At 34.2% G+C, this 25602-nt stretch overlaps 1 protein-coding gene across 4 annotated transcripts; it reads right to left on the bottom strand.

The window, feature by feature from the left end:
• Nucleotides 1-867: 867 nt before the first annotated feature.
• On the bottom strand, nt 868-17168 carry LOC145671011 (uncharacterized). 4 transcript variants are annotated; one of them, XM_081739653.1, is made up of 3 exons: nt 17078-17168; nt 12258-12688; nt 868-7083 (listed from the first exon to the last, which is right to left on the bottom strand). In XM_081739653.1, exons 2-3 carry the CDS (start codon nt 12602-12604, stop codon nt 6027-6029), a joined length of 1404 nt encoding a protein of 467 aa, XP_081595779.1. In that variant the 5' UTR covers nt 12605-12688; nt 17078-17168; the 3' UTR covers nt 868-6026. The 4 variants fall into 4 exon arrangements, with proteins under 4 accessions (XP_081595779.1, XP_081595782.1, XP_081595781.1 ...); XM_081739656.1 differs by lacking the exon at nt 17078-17168 and adding an exon at nt 16767-16783; XM_081739655.1 differs by lacking the exon at nt 17078-17168 and adding an exon at nt 15868-16171.
• Nucleotides 17169-25602: the final 8434 nt, after the last annotated feature.

Genomic DNA, 25602 nt, shown 5'->3' with positions numbered 1-25602 from the left:
AAGTTATTTAGCCTACTTTGTAATTTTCTTATTCTTTATTATTTCAATCAGTAATAAGAGTACCAATTCAAACCTTGAAATACCTATGACAGGTGGTCATTTGCAATTGCTCATGACTTTCTGCAAAACGTTTGTTTGCTGCCCAGAAATCATATCTTTGACAATTCCCGAAAACTATGCATTCCACGCAAATATATAATGCTTTCGATTCGTTTTTCCTGTCATCCTTCCACTCTGACCTCCATGCCAACCAAGGCTTAATTTAGACTTATGCAGCATCGACAGTGTCCCTATTCATCTTTGCGACCCCGAAAACTACGAATTCGACACCAATATCTTTCGTATTCTATTACCTTTACATGTTCTCCACTCCTAGGAATGGTTTCAGTGTCTCATCCCCTATATTTTTCAGGTGTAATTTTTACATACAGTAAATTCATTTGATTTTTTTCCAGGAGTCTATGCGGCATCGTACGGTCCACTGTACGCTTTTTTTCTGAGTAAAAATGTCTAAAGATATATAAATGTATTACAGTAACCAGGGGTAAAAATGGGTATGAAAAGATAGGGGGACGGTAGGTAGCGTTATGACGTCACGCCCTCCCCTGCCTATCTTTGCCCATTGTAATTTTTTAGGAACTGGGTGGACGCCGTACATATTTTTTGAAGGTGGGGGACGGCGTCCTCCGCAATTTTACCCTTGATAGTAACAACGGAATATTGCATTACATTACCGCCCGACTGTCGTCGTTGTGTAAAACTTAATATATGACGTAGGGAAATGAGTTAAATTAAGGCTGCAAGATTTAATATCAAAGTTAAAACATCCCAAGTTAAAGAAAAACATTTAATAAATCACATATTTGAAAATAATTTCGGCTTAAGCTAGCTGCATTACATTTAATTTAAAATTGAACTTACATAATGCACAGTATGTGAGTAGCTAAAAGAAAAAATAATGGTCGGGATTCGAACCTAGGATCATCCACGTAAGAGTTCCTTACACTAACCATTCATCTAACAATGACGTAAACATCTTCCGCCTTATGCAGAGTCGTTTTGACGTCTAATTAGCATTATACTAAAGGACTGACTACTGCAAGAAACATATATTAATCAAACTCGTTATTATGACACTAATAATCCGTCATTTTTACTGTACATAAGGCCTCTTATTTTTTAAAGTTACAGATTGGCATCAAAATGACACTTTTATATGCTCTTCCATTGCTTTTTAAGTTTTTTTTTTCGATTTGTTTCATTTTTCACCAGAGCTTCGCAAAAGGTGATTTATATTTGACACAACTTTATCAAAAGGTTCTATCAAATATAACTCAATTAACGCACTAGTAACAAACTTCTACAACTTTAAAAAATGTTCCTGAACAAGGAGGAGTTCATTATGCGCCCTGTAATTAAGCTACAAGAGATTCACGTTCAATGTCAATGGCGCATCCACCGAGTCAACTTTTGGAATTTTCCATTTTACTAGTTTCTCAACATAGTTAAAGTATATGAATGACTGCATAGAATTCTCCAAGACTGAATGGGTAACATCATGGTTCGATAGCTAAGAGGTTCGTGGTTCGAAACCTGTCTCGGAAGCTGAGATTTTTTTCTTAATTTCCCAGGACTTAAGATTTTTCTCTCCTTCCGCAATCATCTGATGCTCTAAAATGTGTTCTCTACCTTCATTCGACAAGTGCCTGATGTGATCCTCGCAGTTCGGAAACTTTCCTTCTTCTGTTTTACAAAATCACAAATTTCGTCATAACATGAATGCTGCCCATGATGTTTTCTCCAGTTTTAAAGTAACGTATGAAAATCTCCATATTTAAATATTTCTATCTCTCAATGTCGTTCACTATGAACATACATGGCTTGGGACCAAACCTTCGACTCTTGAAACCAAATGTAAGGGCTCTAGGAATGTGCTATCGTAACTCTATATAGGTTTGTTCCTAAAAGCAGCGTCTTTTTAGATTTTGTTCGGGGGGATTCTCAGACGACATATGAGTTTCACTTTTTATATCAGCGTCTTACTATACATTTGATCAAACAATATGAGGAGGAAATTACACTCTTGTTCTTCCAAATGATGCCCTTGGAACATTTGCTTGCAATTACTCCGAAAAAATGGAATTTATCATTGAACAACATTGATTTCTGTCAGTAGTTTCTAGAGCTCTGCGTCCGCGTTATACTTTCGGAAGGAGAAAACCTATCTCCATGATTGACAATTTCCATAGATTTCACAACGAGCATCTTCCTAGCTTTATGTTATATGCAGTCTTTGAAGAAGGGAAAGAATGTAAATAAAGGCATTTATGAAGCTATTGGAACATTTTATGGCATATTTTTAAATTCATACTCTGGAAAGGTATTTCGAAGCAAATGAATGAGAGTTTTAGTTCTATAAAGCTTGTATGCATAATTCCTTTTTTCCGTCTGAATGGAAAGAGTATATTACATCACACAGACTGCTTCAGACAAGGAAAGGACGATGCTGAGTTGGATTGAATACCTTAATCACTTGGTCGATCGAGACGTGTTTCTGGATGTATAGGCACACAGCACGAGAGTTTGTTCGTAATTTGGACTTAAATTTTTTGCAACACTTTCATTGCTTCGAACTATGCAACAGAACAATATCCCTGTGGTTTGATCAGTATTGTTTTGGTGACGGTGGAAATTATCTCTATTCCGTACTTCACAAGAATGAGTATGAAAATATTAATTGGTGACGATTTGTCGCCACATGTTGAAACTGAAAGCTTACGAGTGTGCTCACGAAATAATATTCTATCGGCACTTTTACCAATCCATTCAACTCATCTTACACAGCTACTAGTTGTAGCACTTTTTTGCCTTAAGATTCTCCAGCGCGAAATTCGCAGACTGGAAAAATGAACGGAAGGAGTGAAGCAACCGTCCCTAAGGACAAGTTTCCAGAGAAGTTTGTGGGATACGCTGAAAGAGGAAAATATCAAAGCTGGATTTTAAAAATCGGGATTATTTTCTGCTTTGTGGGGAACAAGTGGTGAGGATGAGATTTTTGTTCAACATTTCTGTTTGCAGCATCAGAGATGTAGAACAAAAATCTCAGGCTGTAGCTGATTCCCTTATGAACCTGCACAAGAGCATGCGACAAAATGACACAAACAAAAAACAAAGAGGATATGAATGGATGTTATGTTGTTCCTTCTAAATGTTGGCTTGCCTCCTAACATCGATTTTGGTACCACTATTGCGGCACCAAAATTACAGAATACACAAGCGTTGTCATCACATGACATTTCGATAATAATGAACAAGAAAGAACATCAACCTCGGCCGTCTCCCAGTAAATAATTTGATATATTGGAACTAAGGAAGTGTATGTATGTGGAACACTCGTCATCAGACAGTTCTGACGATTATTCTGTACACAGAAGCGATGAACATTTCAGTTTAACCACATCGAAACAAGAAGCAGACGATATTCCAGATGATGACAAAGTAGATTATGATTATCTAAACGTTGGTGATTTTTATTATGAATGCTCATGGAAAGCAGGACTCGGCGATATTATACGTAGCGATCAGGACTCGGCGATCAATACGAACATACGTAGATACATTGGAATGTTCTGTAAAAGTGCATCGCAAACGTTGAAATTTTAAGCAATTTCTGGGGAATCATACCAAAATTACTAAGATACTATTACTAAACTGTCAGTCTCGTTTACTAGTTCATCGGAACGATTCAAAAACTTGATAAACTTTCTTGATAATTCCAGTGGATAAGCATTTAAACTGTATTAATTTCATAAGGGGTTTGTTGTGCTTAGGGAGCGCAGTTAAAAGTAGTCCGCATCTCCTTTGAATGCGAATATAATATTTTGACTTCTGATTTGAGTAAACAGGTACAACAAAGGACAATTTATGCAATTATCGATATTATTATTTCTTCAACAATCGATAATATACAACAATCGACATACAATCATTATCAATTGTTAGCGTTCTTGAATAATATCAAGGATGGTTTGTTAGACACTTTCCATAACATCATGAGTGATGAAGCATGCTTTCATCTTTCCGGTCATTTGAATTCACAGAACACGAAGTACTGGGAAACGGAGAACTTTAACATTGTTTGTTAGCAACCACTCCATAATGCAAAAATGAGCCTTTGCTGCGGTTTAACAGGAACGCGCTTCATTGGACTGATATTTTTTGACATTACCCTCAACATGGTTGCATATTTGGAAACTTTTTTTGCGTTAGGGCTCAACTCGCTGAATATGAAATACAATACTGCTTCTTCCAGTAAGATAGGGCAACATGTCACACTTCTAAGGTATTCCTGGAACAAGCCCTGATGTCTTCTCTGAGGAATGAACTGTCAGTAAAGGTTTGTGGCCACCACGTTCGCCGGATCTAACAACATGCGATTTCTTCCTGTGGCGACACCTTAAAAGCAAGATCTATGAAACTAATCCACACACAATACAGGAACTGAAAGACAACATTAGCCATGTAGCTGCCGCCTTCGATATCCGAATTTCACACCGGGTGTATCTGAATATGCTTGCACGTGCAGAGCTGTGTGTTGATGTCGCAGGGGCCACTTTCAACATCATCTATAAACGTATTTTTCACTGCTTTTTGTTTCTTATTGTAATTAAAGGTGTTTATTTCAGCTTTTCGTTTCTGTAATTTCACTGCATATCCTTTATTCTTAAACTTTTATCTGTGTTACCCTGTATTTTCTTCGTACCTTTATATAACCTGTGAAATTTCGCTACTAGTAAGCGTATACCGTCTATGTATCAAGTAAACATTCTGTTTCCACAAATGCATTTTTTACTCTCTTTGAATGGTCTACAAGGAATAATAAATGAAAATTATATTGTTTCGATTCACCCCTACCCATGGGGTAACCAATCACATCAACAAACTAGTTGAACAACGTGGAGACGGTAACTTTTAACGTTCACTGAACTTCATCAGGCCTCTAAGGCCGATTTTCTTGGCACCACCTAACTCGCAGAATCTTTATCATCGTCGAAATGACACAGTCATATTAGGCACACGTGTTTCTATTCTCCCAAATGATGGTGCACATCTTGCTAGTTCGACACACTTTTAGAACACGCGTAAATGTTTAGATTTCTTGCTTAATTTCCATTTACCTCAAAGTTTATATAAAAGAATTCCTTTAACAAGCTGTAATGTAAAGTTTTACTCTGTTCTTCCTGATCTTTCCCGAATTTCCTGCATCAAGGACACATAAGTTACCAGAGCACGAGGTCAATCGAGATTTTGCTTGCAAAGTTCCTTGAAAATATGAATTCGTAATCTTCATGTGCAAACATGTGGGTTGCCAATCGAATAGTACACTAGAGTTTGCTACACTCCTCCCAAGAAGTAATTTTCTCAATCGTATGAGTCAACATATTTTTACTCTTCGATTTATCACTTAATTCATTACGAGAATTCTGGAAAGTAAAAACTTCTGATGTATGTGAAATGAAATACTTGTACATTTTTACCAATCTTAAGTGAGACTTCTGACAAGAACAAGGATTTTTATGTGGACGTTAAAATTTCTTAAATAACAGTTAAGATTAAACAGTTTCCCTAATTGTACAAGCTCAATATTTCTCATCTGCTTGTAAACTTGGTTTTCTAAGCAGAATATTGTCTACTTCTACTAGGCAGTGTTACGTTACTGACTTATCTGAGCCCACGTGTTTTCCCAAATTTAACTAGCTTCTTTTATGAACAACTGTTATTAGTATAAGCTAACATGCACCATCTCAGATTGGCTTAGTTCTTTAACATTTAACGGAAGTAACATTATAGAAACACGCATTATCAAATTTGTTTATACAGAATTCCACATTTCTGAAACATATTAGCTCTCACAAGTGTTAATGGTGTCTGATTTTAAAAATCAGCTCTGATATATATGAGGCTTTTGTCTTTGTTCATACCTGGTGTGCTTCCTTCTTTGACATTTCTGATATGTGAGAGATTTCTCATGTGTGTGTGAACATGTGGTTTTTCAGTCGATACTTCTGATTAAATCCCATTCCACACTTCTGACAGATATAAGGCTTCACACCTGAATGTATTAACATGTGGATTCTTAAATTTGATTTGTCATTAAATCCTTTTCCACAGTAATTGCAAGTAAAAAGTTTTTCCTCTGAGTGTATTGGCATATGTCTTTTTAAATCTGATGCTCGACTAAATCCCTTCCCACACTTCTCACACGCATAGGGCTGTTCGCCTGTATGTGTTAAAATGTGGTTTCTGAAACTTGATACACACTTAAATCCTTTTCCACATGCTTGACACGTATGAAATTTCTCATCTGTATGTGTTGGCATGTGCCTTACCAAATGTATTTTGTCACGAAATCCCTTCCCACATATATGACAGGTATGAGGTTTCTCATCTGTATGTATTAACATATGAGTTCTCAACGTTGATTTATCATTAAATCCTCTTCCACAATCTTTGCAGATATGAGATTTTTCATCTGTATGTATTACCATGTGTCTTGTCAAATATTGTCTTCGACTAAATCTCTTCCCACACTCGTCACATATCCGGGATTTCTCATTTGTGTGTGTTAACACGTGGTTTCTGAAACTCGATATGTTTTTATATCCCTTTCCACACTTTTCACACGTAAGAAATTTCTCATTTGCATGTGTTAGAATGTGTCTTACCAAATTCGATTTTTCAGTAAATCGCTTTGCACAAACTTGACAAGTATAAGGTTTCTCACCTGAATGTATTAACATGTGTGTTTTCAAATGGCACTTTTGTCTAAATTCCTTTCCACAGTGCTGACACTTATGAGGTTTTAGACCTGTATGTGTTAACATATGAATTCTTAAACTTGACATATTAATAAATCTCTTTCCACACTCCCTGCAGGTATTAGGAGACTCACCTGTATGCGTTACCTCGTGTCTTTTCAGATCTGATCCTCGACTAAATTCATTACCGGATTCCTGATACAGTTCAGGTTTCTCACCTCGGTAAAGAATTATTTCATTTGATGAAATAAAAGGATTCTGTTTCCTGAAAAAAATATATATATATATATTTGAAACAAATTGAAATCAAAGGAAAACAGACATTAAAGCATACAATATCGAAGAGTTAGATAGTAAATAAGTAAACATAATCAAACAGCCATCACGTCTTAGACAGTGATACGTATTACATTACGTGATGCACTGAAGACAAAACCTGTGCAAGTGTAATATTTTAAGACTTGTTGATGGATTTCTATTATTGAAAGAAGGAAAAATCACATTCTGAAGTTTAACTTATATATACAGGATATTATTGTACTATACCGACAAACTGTAACAGGTAATTCCTAAGATCATAATAAAAAGAGTCCACGTGAACTTGTGAGGAAAAAGGATAGTTTCAGAGCTAGAATTGTACAAAAAAGTGGAAAAGGCGCGTTTTGACATGCTAGTTATATAAACGAGATTACCTCTGTTCCTGTTGTCCACTTTTGTCTTTTATAGTACGAGACGAAGATAGATTATTGTCTTTCATTGTTGGCATGAAACTCTGTATTCTACAATTTCAAATAAGCGGGGTCGGCGTGCGAATTCATACGCATGCGCAGTAAATACTGTGCATCCAATACGGGTGAGGTTGAAATAAAGCTGTATCTGTTGTTAAATATTACATATATTACGTTTGTAACAAAATGTACGATAAATTCAGATATTTTTATATGAAAATATTTTAGTAGGGATTATATTACGGTAGGATACTAGTGCAGTGAGACTAACAACCAATCACTGGTTATCGACCCACTGGTAGTCAAGTGCATTTGTTTACATCTACTTTTTCCTAAGGCTGGAAAGAGATATTTGTCTTTGGCGCGGGAGACGCGGATTTTGTCCTCCAGCACATTTGGTTCGCACATTAATTTGTACCTTTGGTCTCATTGACACGGTGCTGAAACAGAAGCTAAAATCTAACACAACAGCATTTTTATATTTATTTTTAATATGACAAGCATTTGTATGTAAGAGATCTTTACCTTGACAGTAATTTTATTTTCGTAATAAACAATGTATTGTGCCTAGTTATTCTGTAAAAACTGCTTCTTTTCTTGTAGAGTGTATTATGTCTGGTTTGCAATGATTAAGCATGTAAAAACTGTAAAAATTACTAACATTTTTCATAATATTGATATAATTTCATAGTATTGTTCTTCACACGCAGAGAATAGGCTTTTGAGAAATACTTGAACCCCTTTTCACTAGAAAATATACAGGGGGAATAAATTTTCACTTAAACAGCATCTGGAGTGTCACTATTTATCTCAGTTACCTAGAGAACTATGGAGTGGAGACTAACACCGATCATTTCCATGTATTTTTACACATTTACCCCTTCTCAGCTCACCCATCATCAATTGCAATTATACGGCATCACGAGTATTATTACTCACGTCAGCAGTGTCGCAAATAATGGATTGGACACATGAGTCGTTTTCGAGTTTTATATGTCATTTTTCACCCCCATGCTAATGGGATGAATTTAGACCTAAAGGACTTCTCGAGTGTCTATTCATCTCAGCGATTCAGAAAACTATGGATTGAACAGTAATATATATATTGTTTTCTATTGTTTTTACATGTCACCTCACTCCCACCTTCACACCCCAGCCATTCTTCCTCCTTTCCGGTGTGGTAAAAACCTGTGCAAGAGTATACGCATGTACTGAAAATCATCAAAATTGTACAGTGATTTAGAAGGTGGCGAGCAAACATCGTTCCATTTATTTTTATTTACAGATGCTTAAATATGAAAAGATTCAACAAATTTTAAGAAACATGAAGAGTCTTTATTATAAACACAATTTTTCCTTCGAATGTTGTACAAAAACAATGTCATACCGCATCATAACTTAGACAACTTCGTTTTGCTGTAAAAATGTCTCAGGAAATGGAAGAATGTGAATGAAGCTGCTGATATTCTGGATTTACATAGTCCAAAATAGCATATTGTTGCATTTTCGCCAGTGAGTCCGAACCAGAACCTTCTTTTCCTTTTCCACAGATCCTATTCGGAAACCAGTATTCTAACAAGAACTTTACGCTTAAAGTAGGAAACCACAAATCGAATTTTGGTTTGGGAAACCGAAGGTGAAAAAGCTTTGGAAAATGAATTGAAAATCGACTTGGACAGCACTAAAAAATAAACTAAAAGGGAATGACCATCTATCTTTTACTGACGTCAAATTTACCACTAAATTATACCATCATTGCAATACTGGTTTATAACATTTTAGGTGAGAAAAACCGAAAGAATTTAAGTTAATTCTATATTAGAATTAAGCTAGATTTTAACGAAATTGTAGAGAAGCATAGCAACACTTTCTACGAGAAAGCTAAACACTAATACGAAGAATTACAGAAATCCAGTAAAAGAATTCATCAAATATTACTTCGTAGCCCTTTGTGTCACCCCTACCGAAATTTAGAAGGATTGGGTGAAACTTTGTATGTTTGTTAATTCTTGGCAACAAGACATCCCTGTGTAAGTTTGGATCGGATGAAGTTAACGAGGCCATTACTAAAATAATTGAAGAAACTGGGAAAGCTCCAACGAAATCAGTATGGAATAGTATAAAAATGAGATGGGCACAGCATTAAGGGCATTAAATATTTTAAGTATAATATTCGTAAAAATAAATATTACACACAATTTCTTTCAATTGGAATTATTGAAAATCATACAAAACAATGAACAAATGAGCGAAAAATGCTAATTTCTATTAGCATAAACGGTATTCAGTTTCAAATTTCTTTCCAATGTTAGGATCATATCAAATTATGATAGTGGCTCTTCAATTTCGATCGATCGGTTAGAGAGCTCATGCTGGAGCAAAATGATGCAAGCCCATAAATAAATAAAAAAAAGACACTTCTCGTAAGCGGAATATGCTCACTTTTCATGTGAATGCTGGTATTTATTATATTTGATTATTTGTTCTTTTACTTATATAGTGTCAAAATGAAGAAAAAAAAGAAAGAAATAGAAGGTTTGAAATAAATTACACCTTTAATCATAAGAGGATTGGAACACCATGTAGCTCTGAAATAGCCGATAGTTGACGCCCTCGTTCAAAGAGGTATCGAGATTTGCTAAATGTTTTGTGTAGTGTGAACAGGTGGCGTGAATGGCTAAATAACTGACTACTTACTTACCTGTCCGCCATAAGCAAATAGCATACCACTTTATCTTTAAATTCGTAAGGAAGGTATTAGTAAAACACCGAAACATATGCTTTAATTTAATGGTTTAACTTTTTGAATCTGAATTAGAAATAAGAAAAAATGAAAAGATAAGAAAGTTTGATTTATTCAGCTTGCAAATATTGCTACAAAAGAAAAAAAATCCACTCATACTTTGCAAAATGAGTGTCTTTGTACGTAATATGTGAGTATAGCGCTTATCCTGTTTTTATTATTATTATTATTTATTTAAAATTGCTTTGAACTAGATTCAATTACTTGATTTTACTCATGTTTTTTTAATACCATTTTCAACGAATTAACATTTCATGTTCTTCCTTGAAGGCAGCCATTTCGTGATATATATTTCCACTAATTACATGGTCACATGAAAGTAATTTTTTTTTTCAAATTTTACTAGTAATTGTCTTGGATTGCATGCTCCTCTACAAGCTAAAATCACAACGATTCCTCAATAATTTGCAACTTTCTCATTGATTTTTAACTGTCTAACAGTAGAATAGTTGGTGGCCAGCTACATACGTTGACATAATCAGGTATCATCAGTGTTACCATATTGGCGAATTTCTGAAATATTGATAAAACCACTGAAAATCACCACGTTGAATGTATTTCCGTGTTGCCAACTGGTGTTATTTTGGGCGAGGGAAGGGACTGACTTTCCTTCATCCTTAAGGAGAAAAGTCCTCTGTATCTTACTTTTGGATGAACGAGGGTCTTTTCTTTGGTTTGGTTGAGAATGACGCTAGTGGGGAGCGGTGTAGCTGTGTTGCTTAGTTCCATGGTTGCATTTGACATGACGAACATTATAAGGAATAAAATCATCTAGGTATCATGCTACGCTGAGAGCTATCACTTATAGCGATAGTTTTTATCATCGTAAGGAACTGATGATACGTTACAAAACAGTTAGCAGCAAAAGAAGTCTATGATTGTACTGTACTTTCAACAGTAACTTTGGATTGGTAATAAGTTAACCTTGTTACTGTTATGACGTATATTTTAATTAAAACCACGTATTGGAAAATCATTGCGAAAAACAATAATAATACTAAAATTGAAATTGAGATGCATCAAATGCATTGAATGGTTTAAATAAAGATTCGTAATAAATGGTTTATTACTTTGGATTGGTAATAAGATAACCTTGTTACTGTTATGATGTATATTTTAATTAAAACCACGTATTGGAAAACCATTGCGAAAAACAATAATAATACTAAAATTGAAATTGACATGCATCAAATGCATTGAATGGTTTAAATAAAGATAATACTACATTAAATTCACTGAAGTAAAAAAAAAAAAAAAAAAAAAAAAAAAAAAAAAAAAAAACACCATTAAATATTTAATATCAATATTTGTGAAAAATGGATCAAGTAAGCTAGTGAACAATTACTACGTTCATTGGTATGACTGGTATTTGAGTAAGAACATTATCAGAATGTGTGCGCGTGGAAAGACATATTCAGGGATAAAATCTACGACTAGACTAGTTTCGAGACCTCTTCGAGCTGTATCAGTATATCGCGTCCTATTTTGTTGGCACCTTTGTTTGTGACCCATCTTCGGTTACTTAGCTGTATCATCTATTGGAAACATTAGTCGATCGACGAACACTCGTGAATCCATTCGATTACGCACTACTCGCTTGAAATATACGATTAGATTAGGTGCTTTTCAGACTCGAAACGTATGAGTAGATCGTGGAATAGCTCGAGAATAGCACATTCATTACTAAACATATTGTTGGCCTATTCATTCCACTAACCCAATTTATGAAGCTGTCTCAGAACGTTTGAAAGCTAATATAATAAATCATCATTAGCACTCAGTAAAGAATTTTAAAATAAGCACTAGTTTCTATGCTTGTGAACGAGGAAAGAGTAACAAGTATTACAAAAAACAAATAAATAAATAAAAATAAGCATAATTATAAAAACTGCACGTCAATAAACGCACCTGATTTCCTGAGAATTACCACCAATTACTTGAATGATCTCTTCGGTCTGATCCCCAAGAGTGTCAGATATGTCACTGGTTGATTCTGTTGTTGGATCAAGCGCATCAACTTTTACAGCGACTGTAGAATTAGGCACCGAAGTTTCTCTATTGTCATTATCTTCCTCCATTCGATGTTCTCTTTGATCTTTACATTCCAATGACACAGCACATAGAGAAAGAGGATCCATATGTCCCAACTCATTGAGATTACTACTAGGTACTTCATAGTTGCAATCTTCAATCGGTTCATTTTCTGTTTCAATTTCAACTTTAACTGAAGCAATATATGAAAACTCGGAAGCCATTTATTTAACTCAATAGTTGTTGAGGTGTTTATGTAAGGAGATTTGAGATCTTCAAGATTCAGTCATTGAGAGATACGAACAATTCTGAAAGGATTAAAATAGATATTATTCATCATTATGTAACAATCGAATCTATGAAGGGAGGAAGTAATAATAGCACAACTTAATTAAACGTTTGATAATATATTTAATTACTTACAATATCAAATTATTGAGATCCGCAGTAGCTTCGATGCTAAAAGACAAACTCACATTACTGTGATGAATGACATCATGCTGAAAACGGCTTATAGTAAATAAGACTTGCTTTATAGGAAGTACCACATCCAATATACACAGCTTTCAGTACAGATAAAAATCATCACACCGTTTACAAAGATTTGATATCTCAAACCATTCGGGAGATATGACAAAAATTCTAGAACTTGATATATTGCTTAAAATCGCGTATTTGAGAGAACTTTTTAAAGCAATTTTGATTTACTTTGCTTCTGTAATATTACAATAATATTTTTGTTAGGTCTAAATATAACAAGTTCTAAGAGGGATAGTTTTAGCAGTGTTGCAAACTTTAACAGTTTTTACCATATCTTCAGAACGGTTTGAAAACTGAATAGTAATCTTTACATCTATTGGAAACAATTTTTGCAACTGGTGAGGTACTTATCTAAGCAGTTTTTCGAAATAAAGGCTTCTGAAGAGAGCCAAATTTTTAATCCTCCTTGTAACTTTTCCCACATCCATTCGAAATTTGTCATATCATGAACACAGTATTAAGACTCCAGAGTACTTTGGATGTGAACTATCGCATTTGTCCTATTTGCCTTAGAACTTCGGCAAAGGCCATCAAAAATTGGAGGTTTGTGATACTGTTAGTTTACGACATTGAATAAGAAATGTAATATTGTCAATTCCCGTTTAATATGCAGATTTGAAACGTGTAATAATCTCACACACATTTGAAAAGAATATAATTTTATGTTGGGTTGGCTACGTTATAAACTTTATGGTATCACTGAGTATATCATAAAATGTTTCCCTGACGATATTTGCATGGTAAAAAATTTCAGCATATTTTGTACATTAGTATAAAGGTCATAAGGTTGTATCAAGAAACATGGCCCACCCTATAAACGTTGGGAGGTGATTCCTGACACCGAGTTAAGCAAAAAAAAAAAAAAATCTATGAACATTTAGCATATGAGACATACTGAGAAAGTTAGCGACGGCCGAAAGCATAGGAACAGTATGTTCAAACTTTTAGATAGCGAAAGGCAATAAGCTTAGAGTTGGTGATTTAGAAAGTCTACAAGTGCGCTGATGTTCAACGTAGTTGCTCGGTTCACACACACAGCTGACATTTGTGTTCCAGACGCTACAATACAGAAATACGGTCATTGTGATGGAAAGTGTTGAATAGGACAAGTAGCAACAGTAATAAAATCACGGCGTTAATCACGTTTAAGGGCGGATTTTAATGCAAGCGTCCGCTGCGTGCGATTTCTATGAGTAGCCAACAGAAAGTTATGTTACACGTAGAACCGTACTTAAACATGAAAAAATTAATTTTAAAAGTCCATAGCTCCAAAACTATGGGACGTACCGTAGTCGGACCAAGACTTCACTTAGGAACCAGTATGAGCTCTATCCAAAAATCCATGTTTCAGAATCCTGTGGCACTCACACCTCAATTTTTGTGGAGGTAGTTTTTCAGTACTTCAAATTATGGCCAGTAGTGGTACTCTATAAAAAATGTTGCGTGAGTACCTAGGATTTTGAAACATGCATATTTGGATAGGGCACGTATTGGTTCCTAAGTGAAGATTTCGCCCGACTACGGTACGTCCCACAGTTTTGGAGCTCTGGACCTTTAAAGTTCATTTTTTCATGTTTTCGGCAGTCTATAACTGCAAAAGGAAACATTTGTGCACACAGGTTGGTCTATTCTTTTCGTCTTATCTTGGTCCCAGAAATCACCTCCCAAATGTTGTCGGAATTGTTTTGAAACACCCTATATATATATATATATATATATATATATATATATATATATATATATGACAAAAACACCGGTCAGCTGGGAAATATACGATTAAAAAGAATAGCCTCAAACTAGTGGTTAAACTTCTGTTAAAGGTATCCATACTTAAAACGAATGTAGTCATTATATTGTAGAAAGAAAATTAAAAGAAACAAACTACCAAACAAGAAAGAAAACACGCAAGAGGCATATGATAATATGAATAGTATCTTTTGAGGAAATTAAGAAACCACAAGCAAATATTTTGAAAACTTGGCGGTGAAAAAAATATTTCGCTATGAGAGAATAATATGGAAGCATAGCTATGAAGACACTAAATATATACGGAAGGAACGTGCAATATTAAAATGCGAATACATAGAAAGGACATGAAGAAATTTGGATTAAAAGTGAAACTGTGCTAAGGATAAGGACGAATTGGGTACACCCACTCAAGAAGCAACCCCACTACAATTATAGTTGCTTTAGAATCAGTCAGTATCTTCACATATAAATATACAACTTGAAGAAACAGTGGTATTCTACTTTATGGGGACACGGTTTTGTAAAATTTACAGCAGAAACATGAATTATGATATTGAAAGAGGAGCATATAAGAAATCCATATACCGGTATAGTGTATGTGGATCTTACCTATAGCATACTTAAAAGCGAAAATAATTAATACAAATACTGGACTTGTAAGCACATAAGAACATACTCTTAAAAACAGAAACGATATTAGGCAGTGTTGTACTTGTAAGTCAAGATCGTTAATGATCGAAGTATCCAAAAGGTGTCGAGTAGTTTCAGTGGCCTGTCTGAAGTAACGTACCGGCAGTGACGATAGAGTCCGAGAACGTGTTAAGATAGGCGGAAACTGGTTGATGTTATGTTCAAGACCGATCAGAATTAATATAGGGATTTCAATTACCGGTACCTGACATGAGAGAGCATTAGGATTTCAAGAAATTCCTAATCTTCCTCATATTTCTAATTTACGGGAAAAGAATACAATTAAATATTTACAAGAGCGTGAGTTATCAAATGTGAAATAATACGTCAGAAATGCGACCAGCATATGATAACAGAGATGAGTCAGTGAAATATATATATATATATATATATATATATATATATATATATATATATATATAAAGAAATCGGTAAGGGAAAGAAAAAGGATTGATGAAAATTACATGGAAAAGTAAGTCAGTCGTGTTGTCATATGCAGCTTACGTACACACCCATCATCGCTGGCGTGGTTGTTCCTCCTGTTGCTCTCCTGCCCTGACTCTGTTAGTTAGCATTCCTGCTTTTTAGTGGCAACCCACCACAAGTTGGTTTGTGTTTTCACGTTGCTTCGTCTTTCATACTTGTCCCTTATAATGTGAGCCTGCATCCATAAATTGAACTTCTCCCTGAAGAAACACTTACATAAGGCAGTAAGGATGCATTTTCTTCTCAGAAAGTTAGCATTTTATGAACATAAGTATGCTTTCATAAGAATGGGACAGCACGGAATGAATATCTTGGCTTGTGTATAGCCCGCTCCCCCCGGTTCTTTGTCACTGGAACTGGAAGAGTCACTACTACTACTACTACTACTACTACTACTACTACTATTACTATTACTACTACTACTACTACTACCACTGTTGTTACTACTACTACTACTACTTATATCGAGAACAGAACCCAACCAACCCCTGCGGGGCTCCTAACCCGTTCCTACTACTACTACTACTATTGCTATTAACTACCACTACTACTACTACTACTACTGCTACAACTACTACTACTATTGCTACTACTACTACTACTACTACTTATACTAAAGCTTCCTTACCGCAAGATTTACATCTTAAATCTTTATAACATGCGATTCCGATTCATTATGAACTAGTATGAATCGTTAGAATCACTATGATTCGTTAAAAATCACTGGGGGGAGCGGGCTATACTCAATCCAATATCTTAGTAAGATGAATCATGGATAACTTACGAATTACTCTGAACGATTGTTATTAAGGTAATAGTTAAGAACAGCTACTTCTCATCTCCCGTGCACGAGGATACATCTTACTGTTGCACTACCTAAACACCCTAAGTACAAGGGCAAGAACTCAGTCTATTACCTACTTTTTAACATCCTAGATAGCCAATGAATAATTCCTGAAAGTATGGCGTTTCTCGTCCTTCCCTAAATGGGAAGTACGGCTCCTTAACTATAACCGTTATTAACTACTTTTCGAAGTGAGAGTTACCGGTGATAAAATGCTAATATTTAACAATTAAGTAGACTTCTTTTTCTTGTGTTTAACATAATTATCACTACATTTTTCGTCTGTAAAGTTACTTTTATTATTAGAATCGTCTAAATTGTTATTCATTAAAATTAATTAAACATAAACAGCTAAATTGGCCAATATATATCTGTTTTCGAGACTTACGTTCAATTTCAATATTGTATCTGTCTCTTTCATTGTTTTGATGCTTCCGGAAGAAGACCAATGAGCACAGCGTTGCCAACTAATTCACGGAATATAATGCTAGTTGTTGCTCAGAATTATGCTATTTACTAGAAAATTATGCTAGGCTTAATATTTTCAAAAAAAAAAAAATAAATAAAATAAATAAATAAATAAATAAATAATAATAATAATAATAATAATAATAATAATAATAATAATAATAATAATAATAATAATAATAATAATAATAGTTAGTTAGTTTCTGGGGGTATAATCAGCAAGCAAACATAGACAATCTATATATTAACAACCTTCCACCGTCGTGCCTATATAGCATGGGGATGAAATGTTAAATGACGGTCGAAGATCGCTGCTACTCACCATCTAGGATGAGTAGGTACAGGATGACGGAAAGAAACCACATTAAATGACTTTGAACTAAGACTTTGTATTTTCATTAAGCTTGTGTACTATTGTGGTTGATCGTCGACTGAATATAATCGCAAGATCACATATCTTTAAGCAGCTAGGAAGTTAACCACGATGAACTCAAACATAGCTGAGATACACGTACCTTTATACAGCTGATGACTGGAACTGCTATCGATGTTCTGGACGATCTCTATATTGCTGCCAATAGTCTAGAATGATCGACTATTGTGTACCATTATCTACTATAATGGTCTGCTGAACTATTAGATCTCCTGATCTAATACCGGACTTTAGAATCACAGAGAAGTGACTACTGTGACATGAGCGACTATGTTACTGCTCGACGTATACTAATCTCTTAAACTCAACTCAGAGACAAATACTCGAAGACTGATCCTCAAAGACTGCTCCTCCAGACTGCCTCTCATCTCTAAAAACTATAAAGTTTTATACGAAGATTCCAGACATCTTGGAATTCATTCTCGTCGACTTTCTGTATATCTCAGCTATTGGTAAAACGTTGGTTTCACCCGAATTACATCGTGATCAAATTCTCAGACTCACAAATTTCTGCGAACTCAACGATTATATCACAGTCAAAGTGTGTCAATGTTACAATGTGACAATCTGATGACAATTCAAAACATTACAAATACAAATTACAATATCTTACAAATCGACGACCAAGCGTCTAGCCGTAGAACATTCATTACATACACACAACATTGATGTCAACACATAAACACACACACGTGTTTACGTTACGTGATAACACTTAGTTTCTTAACATTCAATTTTATTAAATATACTTTCCTTTACCAAAATAATATCTTTTTGAATAAAATCAATGACATGCCTCAACATGCCCCTCCTTTAAAATAAGAGAACTCCGTTCTCGACTCAATTTCTTCCTTGAAATTGACCGAAAACTAATTACATATATTACATAAATAATCATATATATTCAACCATCACCCTGTATATATCTTTATATTCATTTTTCACATTCGAAAGAAATCATCAAAACATTATTTATTTACAATCATTGTTTTCGTTTAAAAAAAAAATACTTTTCAAGAGTCCTCATCAGAGTATGAGCTCCTGCCATCTATTGAGTTACATATATAACTACTTGAAGTTGTGTTGCATTTCCTGTGCTCGGAATTGCTCATATATATACTTTTCCGTTCTCGTTCTTGAAAACTTTCCACTGAAGTTAGTCGCAAAGTTCAACTCAGTGTTTATTGACTCTGCATAGTTTCCACTAATACCAGTGACCATATCACTGATGCTTTCCATAAAAATAATGCACTTCATTATACACTAGATTTGTTGTTGTAAACCACTAATACACTAATAAACAACGTCTCCTATCGCTGCATGATTTTGAAACACAAAAACAAAATTTACAAATATTATTTACTTCACTTATGGTAAGTTTGCTATCTATAGAGTTAGCAACTCTTGATACACTTCCTTCCGCAAAATGTTAATTCAGCAAACGTTTTGACACTGAACTTGGACAAACTTCCACGTCTTATCCTGTTTGCCGCGTTGCTTCGATGTATAAAGTTAACTTTGAATACGTGCTCTGCATTGTTCGTGAAAATTTCGGCAAAATGTTCACAGGACTAAAATGTCGCAAGGACGCATGTATAGTTTTTCGTGTTTCAAGTTTGTGACTAAATGTTGATCCGTTTTTTCTGCTTCAAAACCGTATAATTCGTGATTTGTGTTACATCCCTCTTTGGTTTTGGTGCAGTGCATACCAACAATGTTTAAGTTACCTTGTGGTTCCTTTTTCTGCTCAAGATAGTGATCTGCTTTGTGTTTTGTGCAAATAGTGTGCTTTTTATTTATTTCTGCATAGATTGGAAATAATCCGCAGTTTTCTACGTTACTAATATCGTCATCTACTTTTTTATCCTCTACTCTTCCTTCCTGTTTTTTCTTTCCACTAAATCTACGTAATTTAATAATTAAATAAATGATAATTATAGACGTTGCTAGTACTAAAGTTATTAACGATGTTAAAGCAATAGCCATTACGGTAAACTTCTTTTCCATAATACCTGTAAATATATAACTAAGTGTGAAATCGTGTTTTTATTTTCTTAAAAACTTATATAACTATACCGCGGTCTATGACTCTCTTCTGAACAATATATTCATAATTTCAGCATAGGCCTAATGTTAATGTTCATTAATCGTTCATTATTTTCTTTAAAATGCATAATCGATGCATATTCTAAATAATGAATAGTGTTCTAATCACTATGTAACCTATTCGGATACAAAACTGCTATCCTTGTTACATTTTCATTCGTTTGACGCTGTTATTGTCTTTTTTTTTTTTTAAAGTCGGAAAATCCTACATTTTCGTGCATATTTCAGCTCTTAAATACACTTTATTACTAGTTTTAACGTTGTTTGTAGGTACAGTTATCTTTATTGATGTTTAATCTATCTTATTTTAACATTCCAACACTCTCTGTCCTTAGAATTCATTCATAACGCATCAAAATCATTGTGAATACAAGTAGCTAGTCTCCCGTGGGTGTGACTTGTTGCTACGCTGGCGGCCATCTTCTCGTAAACCACGCCCCTTAGCAACCACTCTCTGCTGCTTGAGCGCACAAAGCCTCGCCAGGATGCAATCGTCTCGTAAGTAGTAAACAGAAAACTACCCAACGGAGTACAGTACTCTCATGAATATCAAAGATACTCATAACCTAAATACAATAACTTATTATAATACAAATAATCTATATACCAATTGATCATTTGATAATAATAATAAATCAATAATTCCTCTCTCATTTTAAAAAAAACGAGAATTTAGAAAATGAATTTTGATAAACTAATGTGTTCTCATACAACTTAACGTTGATTATTGATATGATGCATTATGATTGTATTCTATTTGCGACTATTTCTCGTGTCTTATCTATGATTTTCCTACTTTTCTATTAAAACTATTTACTTCTTTTCAACGACTTTTTCGTACTTTTTTCCCGTACTTTTAACGACTTATTATTGTAGATTTGTAAGCTTACTTGAACTAGTTTATAACACTAGTATCTACTTTATCTATGATTTGTCTATTTATCTAGCTTTACTAATAGACAACTTTTCTATTTTTCTTCTCTTCGCTTTTGTTTTCTATAGCTTGAAGCTACTGATTTCACTAATATTCTGATGTTATTTAACTTAGCTATTATCTATTTACATGCTTTTATCTATGCTTGTCTATGATGATCTATTATCTATGCTTATTTTCTATTGCTTCTTTTCTACCAAAACAAAGAGTTTTGTCGTACTAGCTCTACATAACCATTTTATATTTTCAACGATTTAATCGTTTTTCCCCGACTCAACTAGACCAATCCTAGTTTTATCTAGGATGACAACCAAAAGCTTTCAACTCACAACTACCTCATGCTGTAGGTAAGTATGTCTACATATTACCACTTGTTTTAACTGTTAATTCGATATTCCTTTTCAGGTTTTATTGCAACTTAGATATTTTTTTTTTCAAAATAAACTCCATTCTTCTCCATATCTACAAATGTAAAAACTTTTTTTTTCCATAACCCAAGGCACATACGATATTCATTTACATACTACGCTTACTTTATTATTACTTTCTGATGATTATTATTATTATGATTATTATTATTATTATTATTATTATTATTATTATTATTATTATTATTATTATTATTATTATTATTATTATTCCTGATTTTGAATTTTATACTTCCGTATTGCTCTATACAGCTTACAATACAGTACTAATAACAATATTGTTGTCAAAATTAATGATATTATTACTCCAAAAATTACATACATGATATAGTCTGTTTTTAAATGTAGTTCTGGGATCGAAGTATCGACTTTCAATTTTAACAATTTTTCAGTTAAACTATTTAGCTCTTGCGTATGCAAGGTGAAATTTATTTGTCTCTCAGTCCAATTACCGATCAATTTAATGTGTTTATTTTGAATCTGAATTATCCGTTTAGATGGAATGACCAGCTCTCCAATTATTATATTATCAAATTTATCATAGTTTATGAAATTTGATTTAGCTTTGGTTTGATCAATTTTTGTTGAAGTAACTTCTTGATGTACACCCACTTTTGTCATGTACGCTTCTTCAATAGAAGAATACATCACACCAGCGTGTGTATATCTGAATATCACATTCCCCAAAAATTTTTCCGAATTTTGCTGGCATCCTCCTAGAGATTTATTTAAAATAATATTATTCAAACATTTCGATTCATGGTCCATAGTTATACTCTCACAAAAATATAGAAAACTTTTAAATTCGCATTTACTTTTATCCAATGAGTGAAATTTACCTTCAGCCAAATAGACTGCTTCAGGTAATTGATAAAATATTCTTGTGTTATTTATTAAGTAGCCCATTGATGTAACGTCATACATTATTGAAATGCTAGTATCATATATTATCGGAGTCTTTATTATTAAATCAACATTATTATCTTCGTAATGGTATTTTACTAGATATACGCTAGACATTTGGTAAAACATTCCAATGTCTGACCTATAAATAGTATTTTTCAAAACATCATGAAAATTAATTAACTTTTTAACATCAGCATTAGATAATATATGATATGTTAACTCATTATTTAAAATGCTATTTACTATTTTATTTACTCTCTCCTGTACAAGATGAACAAACAAGTTTGCCATTATCCTGCGTTGGGATTGATGTAAATAACAGTATAGCTCCTGAATTTTATTTTTAAAATCTTGCAACACCTGTTGCACTTTTACGACTATCCCGTGGACTACTGTTATCTCATTATTAAATGATTCTTTTAGATTTTTAATTTCATTAGTTAATACATTCTCATGCTTACTTAACTTATCAATAGACTGAGACAATTGTTTATTATGAATTAAATTATACGTCGATAAACCAATGGACGACAATCCCAGTAACCACGAAAATATAAATCTTTTATTTCTGTGATTATTATTACATCTTGTTATACCATTTTCATAAACAAAATGGCAAGGTAATAAATTCACTATATTCTGTCTAAACTCTCTCACTTTTACTGCATAATCATTTAAAATCTCATATGCGTCAGTACATTTGTCGTGTACTGGCACCGATTCTTGAAAATTTAAATGCATTTTAACGGTCGTAAACACCATGTTCGTCGCATGAACAGCATAAGCATTCTGTGTCAATGCTAGTCCAATATCTGATAACGTTATTTGTTGATGTTCTTCTTCAGCTACCCCAATACTAATCAATAGTAGTAGACAAACGACAATCTTGAACATGATGATAACTGTAACAATTAAAACTTAGAATTACTATTCTGAATTTTACTTATTTATTTTAATTATTTCTATATCTCTTATTATTTTTCTTTTTTTTTTTTAACAGTTATGTTTTCATTTATTTATTTTACTTTGTATGTGTACCTTGGATTATTTTACCAATTTAAATATATTTACTAGATATTTCTCTAATTCAAAAAAAAATTCTCTAATTTCCTAGTCACTTTACGCTCTGTAAACAATATACTTTTGCCAGTTAAGGGATTTTCTGATGGAAATCAACATTTACTTTGATTTCGGGTACACGGACTTTTGTTGATAAACAGCGGTCCACCTCGCTGTCTCACTGACAAAAACATCTTGTTTGCAGATACCTAACAAAAAAAAATTAAACTTTTACTAAAAACTTATTCGTGTTTTCGTAGTTGCAAAAAATTTTTTTTTCATCGTGATGTAGTCCTTTTGAAAAACTTTTTGGTTTTTCCCACGCGTTGTTCTTTTTTTTTCATTAGACATCACTGTCTAAATCCGATTCTTCTTCTGGTCTATCCGACTCTTCCTCCTTTGCACTTACAAATGGTTTCAAACGTCTTATGTCAACAGAATCTGTCTTCTCTTGTCCTTTCTTAGTCTCGTATCTCACTTTATATGAGTTATTATTCAACTTTTGCACTATTACTCCTCGAATGTTATATCGCTTTCCAAAACAAGCTGGAATGCCTGCTCTTGGCATTTCACGAATCCAAACTTTTTGTCCCACGTCGAAGTTTGGTTGAGAGAATTTCTTCTCAATTTGTTTCTTTTGGGATTTGAACCGCTTCTGCAAATTCTGGTACGCGACCTTCCTTGCTTCCTTCACATTTCGTATCCGCTCTTCGTTTTCCACATACTCACAAGGTATGTCCAGATCCTGTTCCAAGAACGTTCTGGGTTCACGCCCTGTAAGCAAATAGTAAGGCGAATATTTTGTCCCGTCATGAATCTGTGTATTCATGGTAAACACAATTGAAGGTAAGATCTCGTCCCAGTTTGTAAACTCACGGTCTATATAGTGCTTCATAATTTGTTGAATTGACCCGATGGCTCTCTCCGATGTTCCAATCTGGTAATGGGCATCTGTATTGGCAAAATTTAACCGCATACCAAACCTTTCAGCCATCTCTTCCATCACTCGGCTCCGGTGTGTGCTATGCCGGTCCATCGCAAGAATTTCAGGAATCCCATGTTTTGTAATTAATTCTTCAAAAATTGCTTCTGCTATAATTTCAGAAGTTATAGCAGGAACCGCTCTTGCAATTACGTATCGAGTAGCGCTATCAACAAATACAATAACATATTTATTCCTGTGATTCTTCGATCTTTTAAACGGCCCAATCTCATCCATAGTTACATGCTGGAATGGCATATAACTCGGGTATGTTTGCGGATGCAGTGGTGTCCTACCAGCTTTACGTTTCTGGATTTGGCAACTGATGCACTGGCTGACCTTCTCTTGAAAAAATCTTTTCATGTTTGGGAAATAGATGGATTTCAATGCTCGATTATAACACTTGGTGTAGGAATAATGTCCTCCTCCGTATATCGAACAATGCAAGTTTTTGAAAACTTGTTCCCTCAAAGAAAAAGGAATGCATAATAGGAATTTCTTCCCATTAGCCATCTTCTGAGTTCGGAAAAGTTTTCCGTCCTTAATTTCATACCAGCGTGCCTGTTTTTCTGATTTTTCATCTGCTTCTTCCGGATGTTCTATAGCCTTCATTATTGAACCGAAGAAAGGGTCTTTCCGTTGCAACTCAGCCACATTCACATCTTCGTCGAACGTGATGTTGACTTCAAGGTCTTCCATCTTGACTGGTAATGCATCTAGATCGATGTCTTCATCAGTTGGTTGGATGTTCGTGTTTCTCGATAATACATCGCTAGGATTTTTCTCTCCTGGACAATGTACTGGCGTGTACTGGTACTGCGCCATCTCTAGACTATACCGTAACAGTTTCGGCGATAATTTTGGCGTTGTTTGAAGGTATTTTATACACCTGCAATCCGTGTATAGCTCAAATTCTTTATTGTACAAATAATAGTTAAATGCTTTGAAAGCACTAACCACGGCCAAAATTTCTAGTTCCACTATATGTCTTCGTGTTTCGTTTGGTCTCAATACTCTACTATAATACGCTATAGGTGTCCACTCTCCATTCAATTGTTTCTGCATTAGTACAGCCCCTATTGATTTTGTAGATGCATCCGTATACACTCTAGTTTCCAACTCTTCACGGAAAGGTGCCAATAAAGGTGCACTCATCAACGATTCTTTTAGTTTTTCAAAACTAAGTTGGTGTTCTTCCGTCCACACAAATTTATGATTTTTCCTTAATAATTGTTGAAAATTAGATGTCATTTCCGCGTAATTTTTACAAAATTTCCTCACATAATTAGTCAACCCAAGGAATGATTTCAACTCTTTCGCGCTTGTAGGTGGCTTACAAGCTTTTATTGCTTGAATCACTTTAGGACTGATTTCGTAACCAGCTTCGCTCACAATGTGACCTAAAACCATTACCTTCTCTTCCATGAAGTGACATTTCTCTACTGATAACTTTAACCCATATTTCCTTAACCTTTGAAAGACTGAGTGTAACACAGATACCATTTTCTCCTGATTATTTAAATATATAAATATATCATCCATGTAAAATGACACCGCCTCCGGATGAACGTTAGCTAATGTCATTGCCATGATTTTT

Source organism: Thermobia domestica, chromosome 15 (assembly GCF_964235325.1).
Source record: "Thermobia domestica chromosome 15, izTheDome1.hap1.1, whole genome shotgun sequence".
NCBI lineage: Eukaryota > Metazoa > Arthropoda > Insecta > Zygentoma > Lepismatidae > Thermobia > Thermobia domestica.
The sequence above is the reverse complement of the archived record's forward strand: the minus strand, read 5'-3'. Positions and strand labels throughout refer to the sequence as shown.

Coding starts and splice junctions, on each gene's coding strand:
- LOC145671011 (XM_081739653.1), bottom strand. CDS start 12,604: ATGGCTTCCGAGTTTTCATATATTGCTTCAGTTAAAGTTGAAATTGAA. Junction 7,084..12,257: donor GGTAATTCTCAGGAAATCAG/GTGCGTTTATTG, acceptor TATTTTTTTCAG/GAAACAGAATCCTTTTATTT.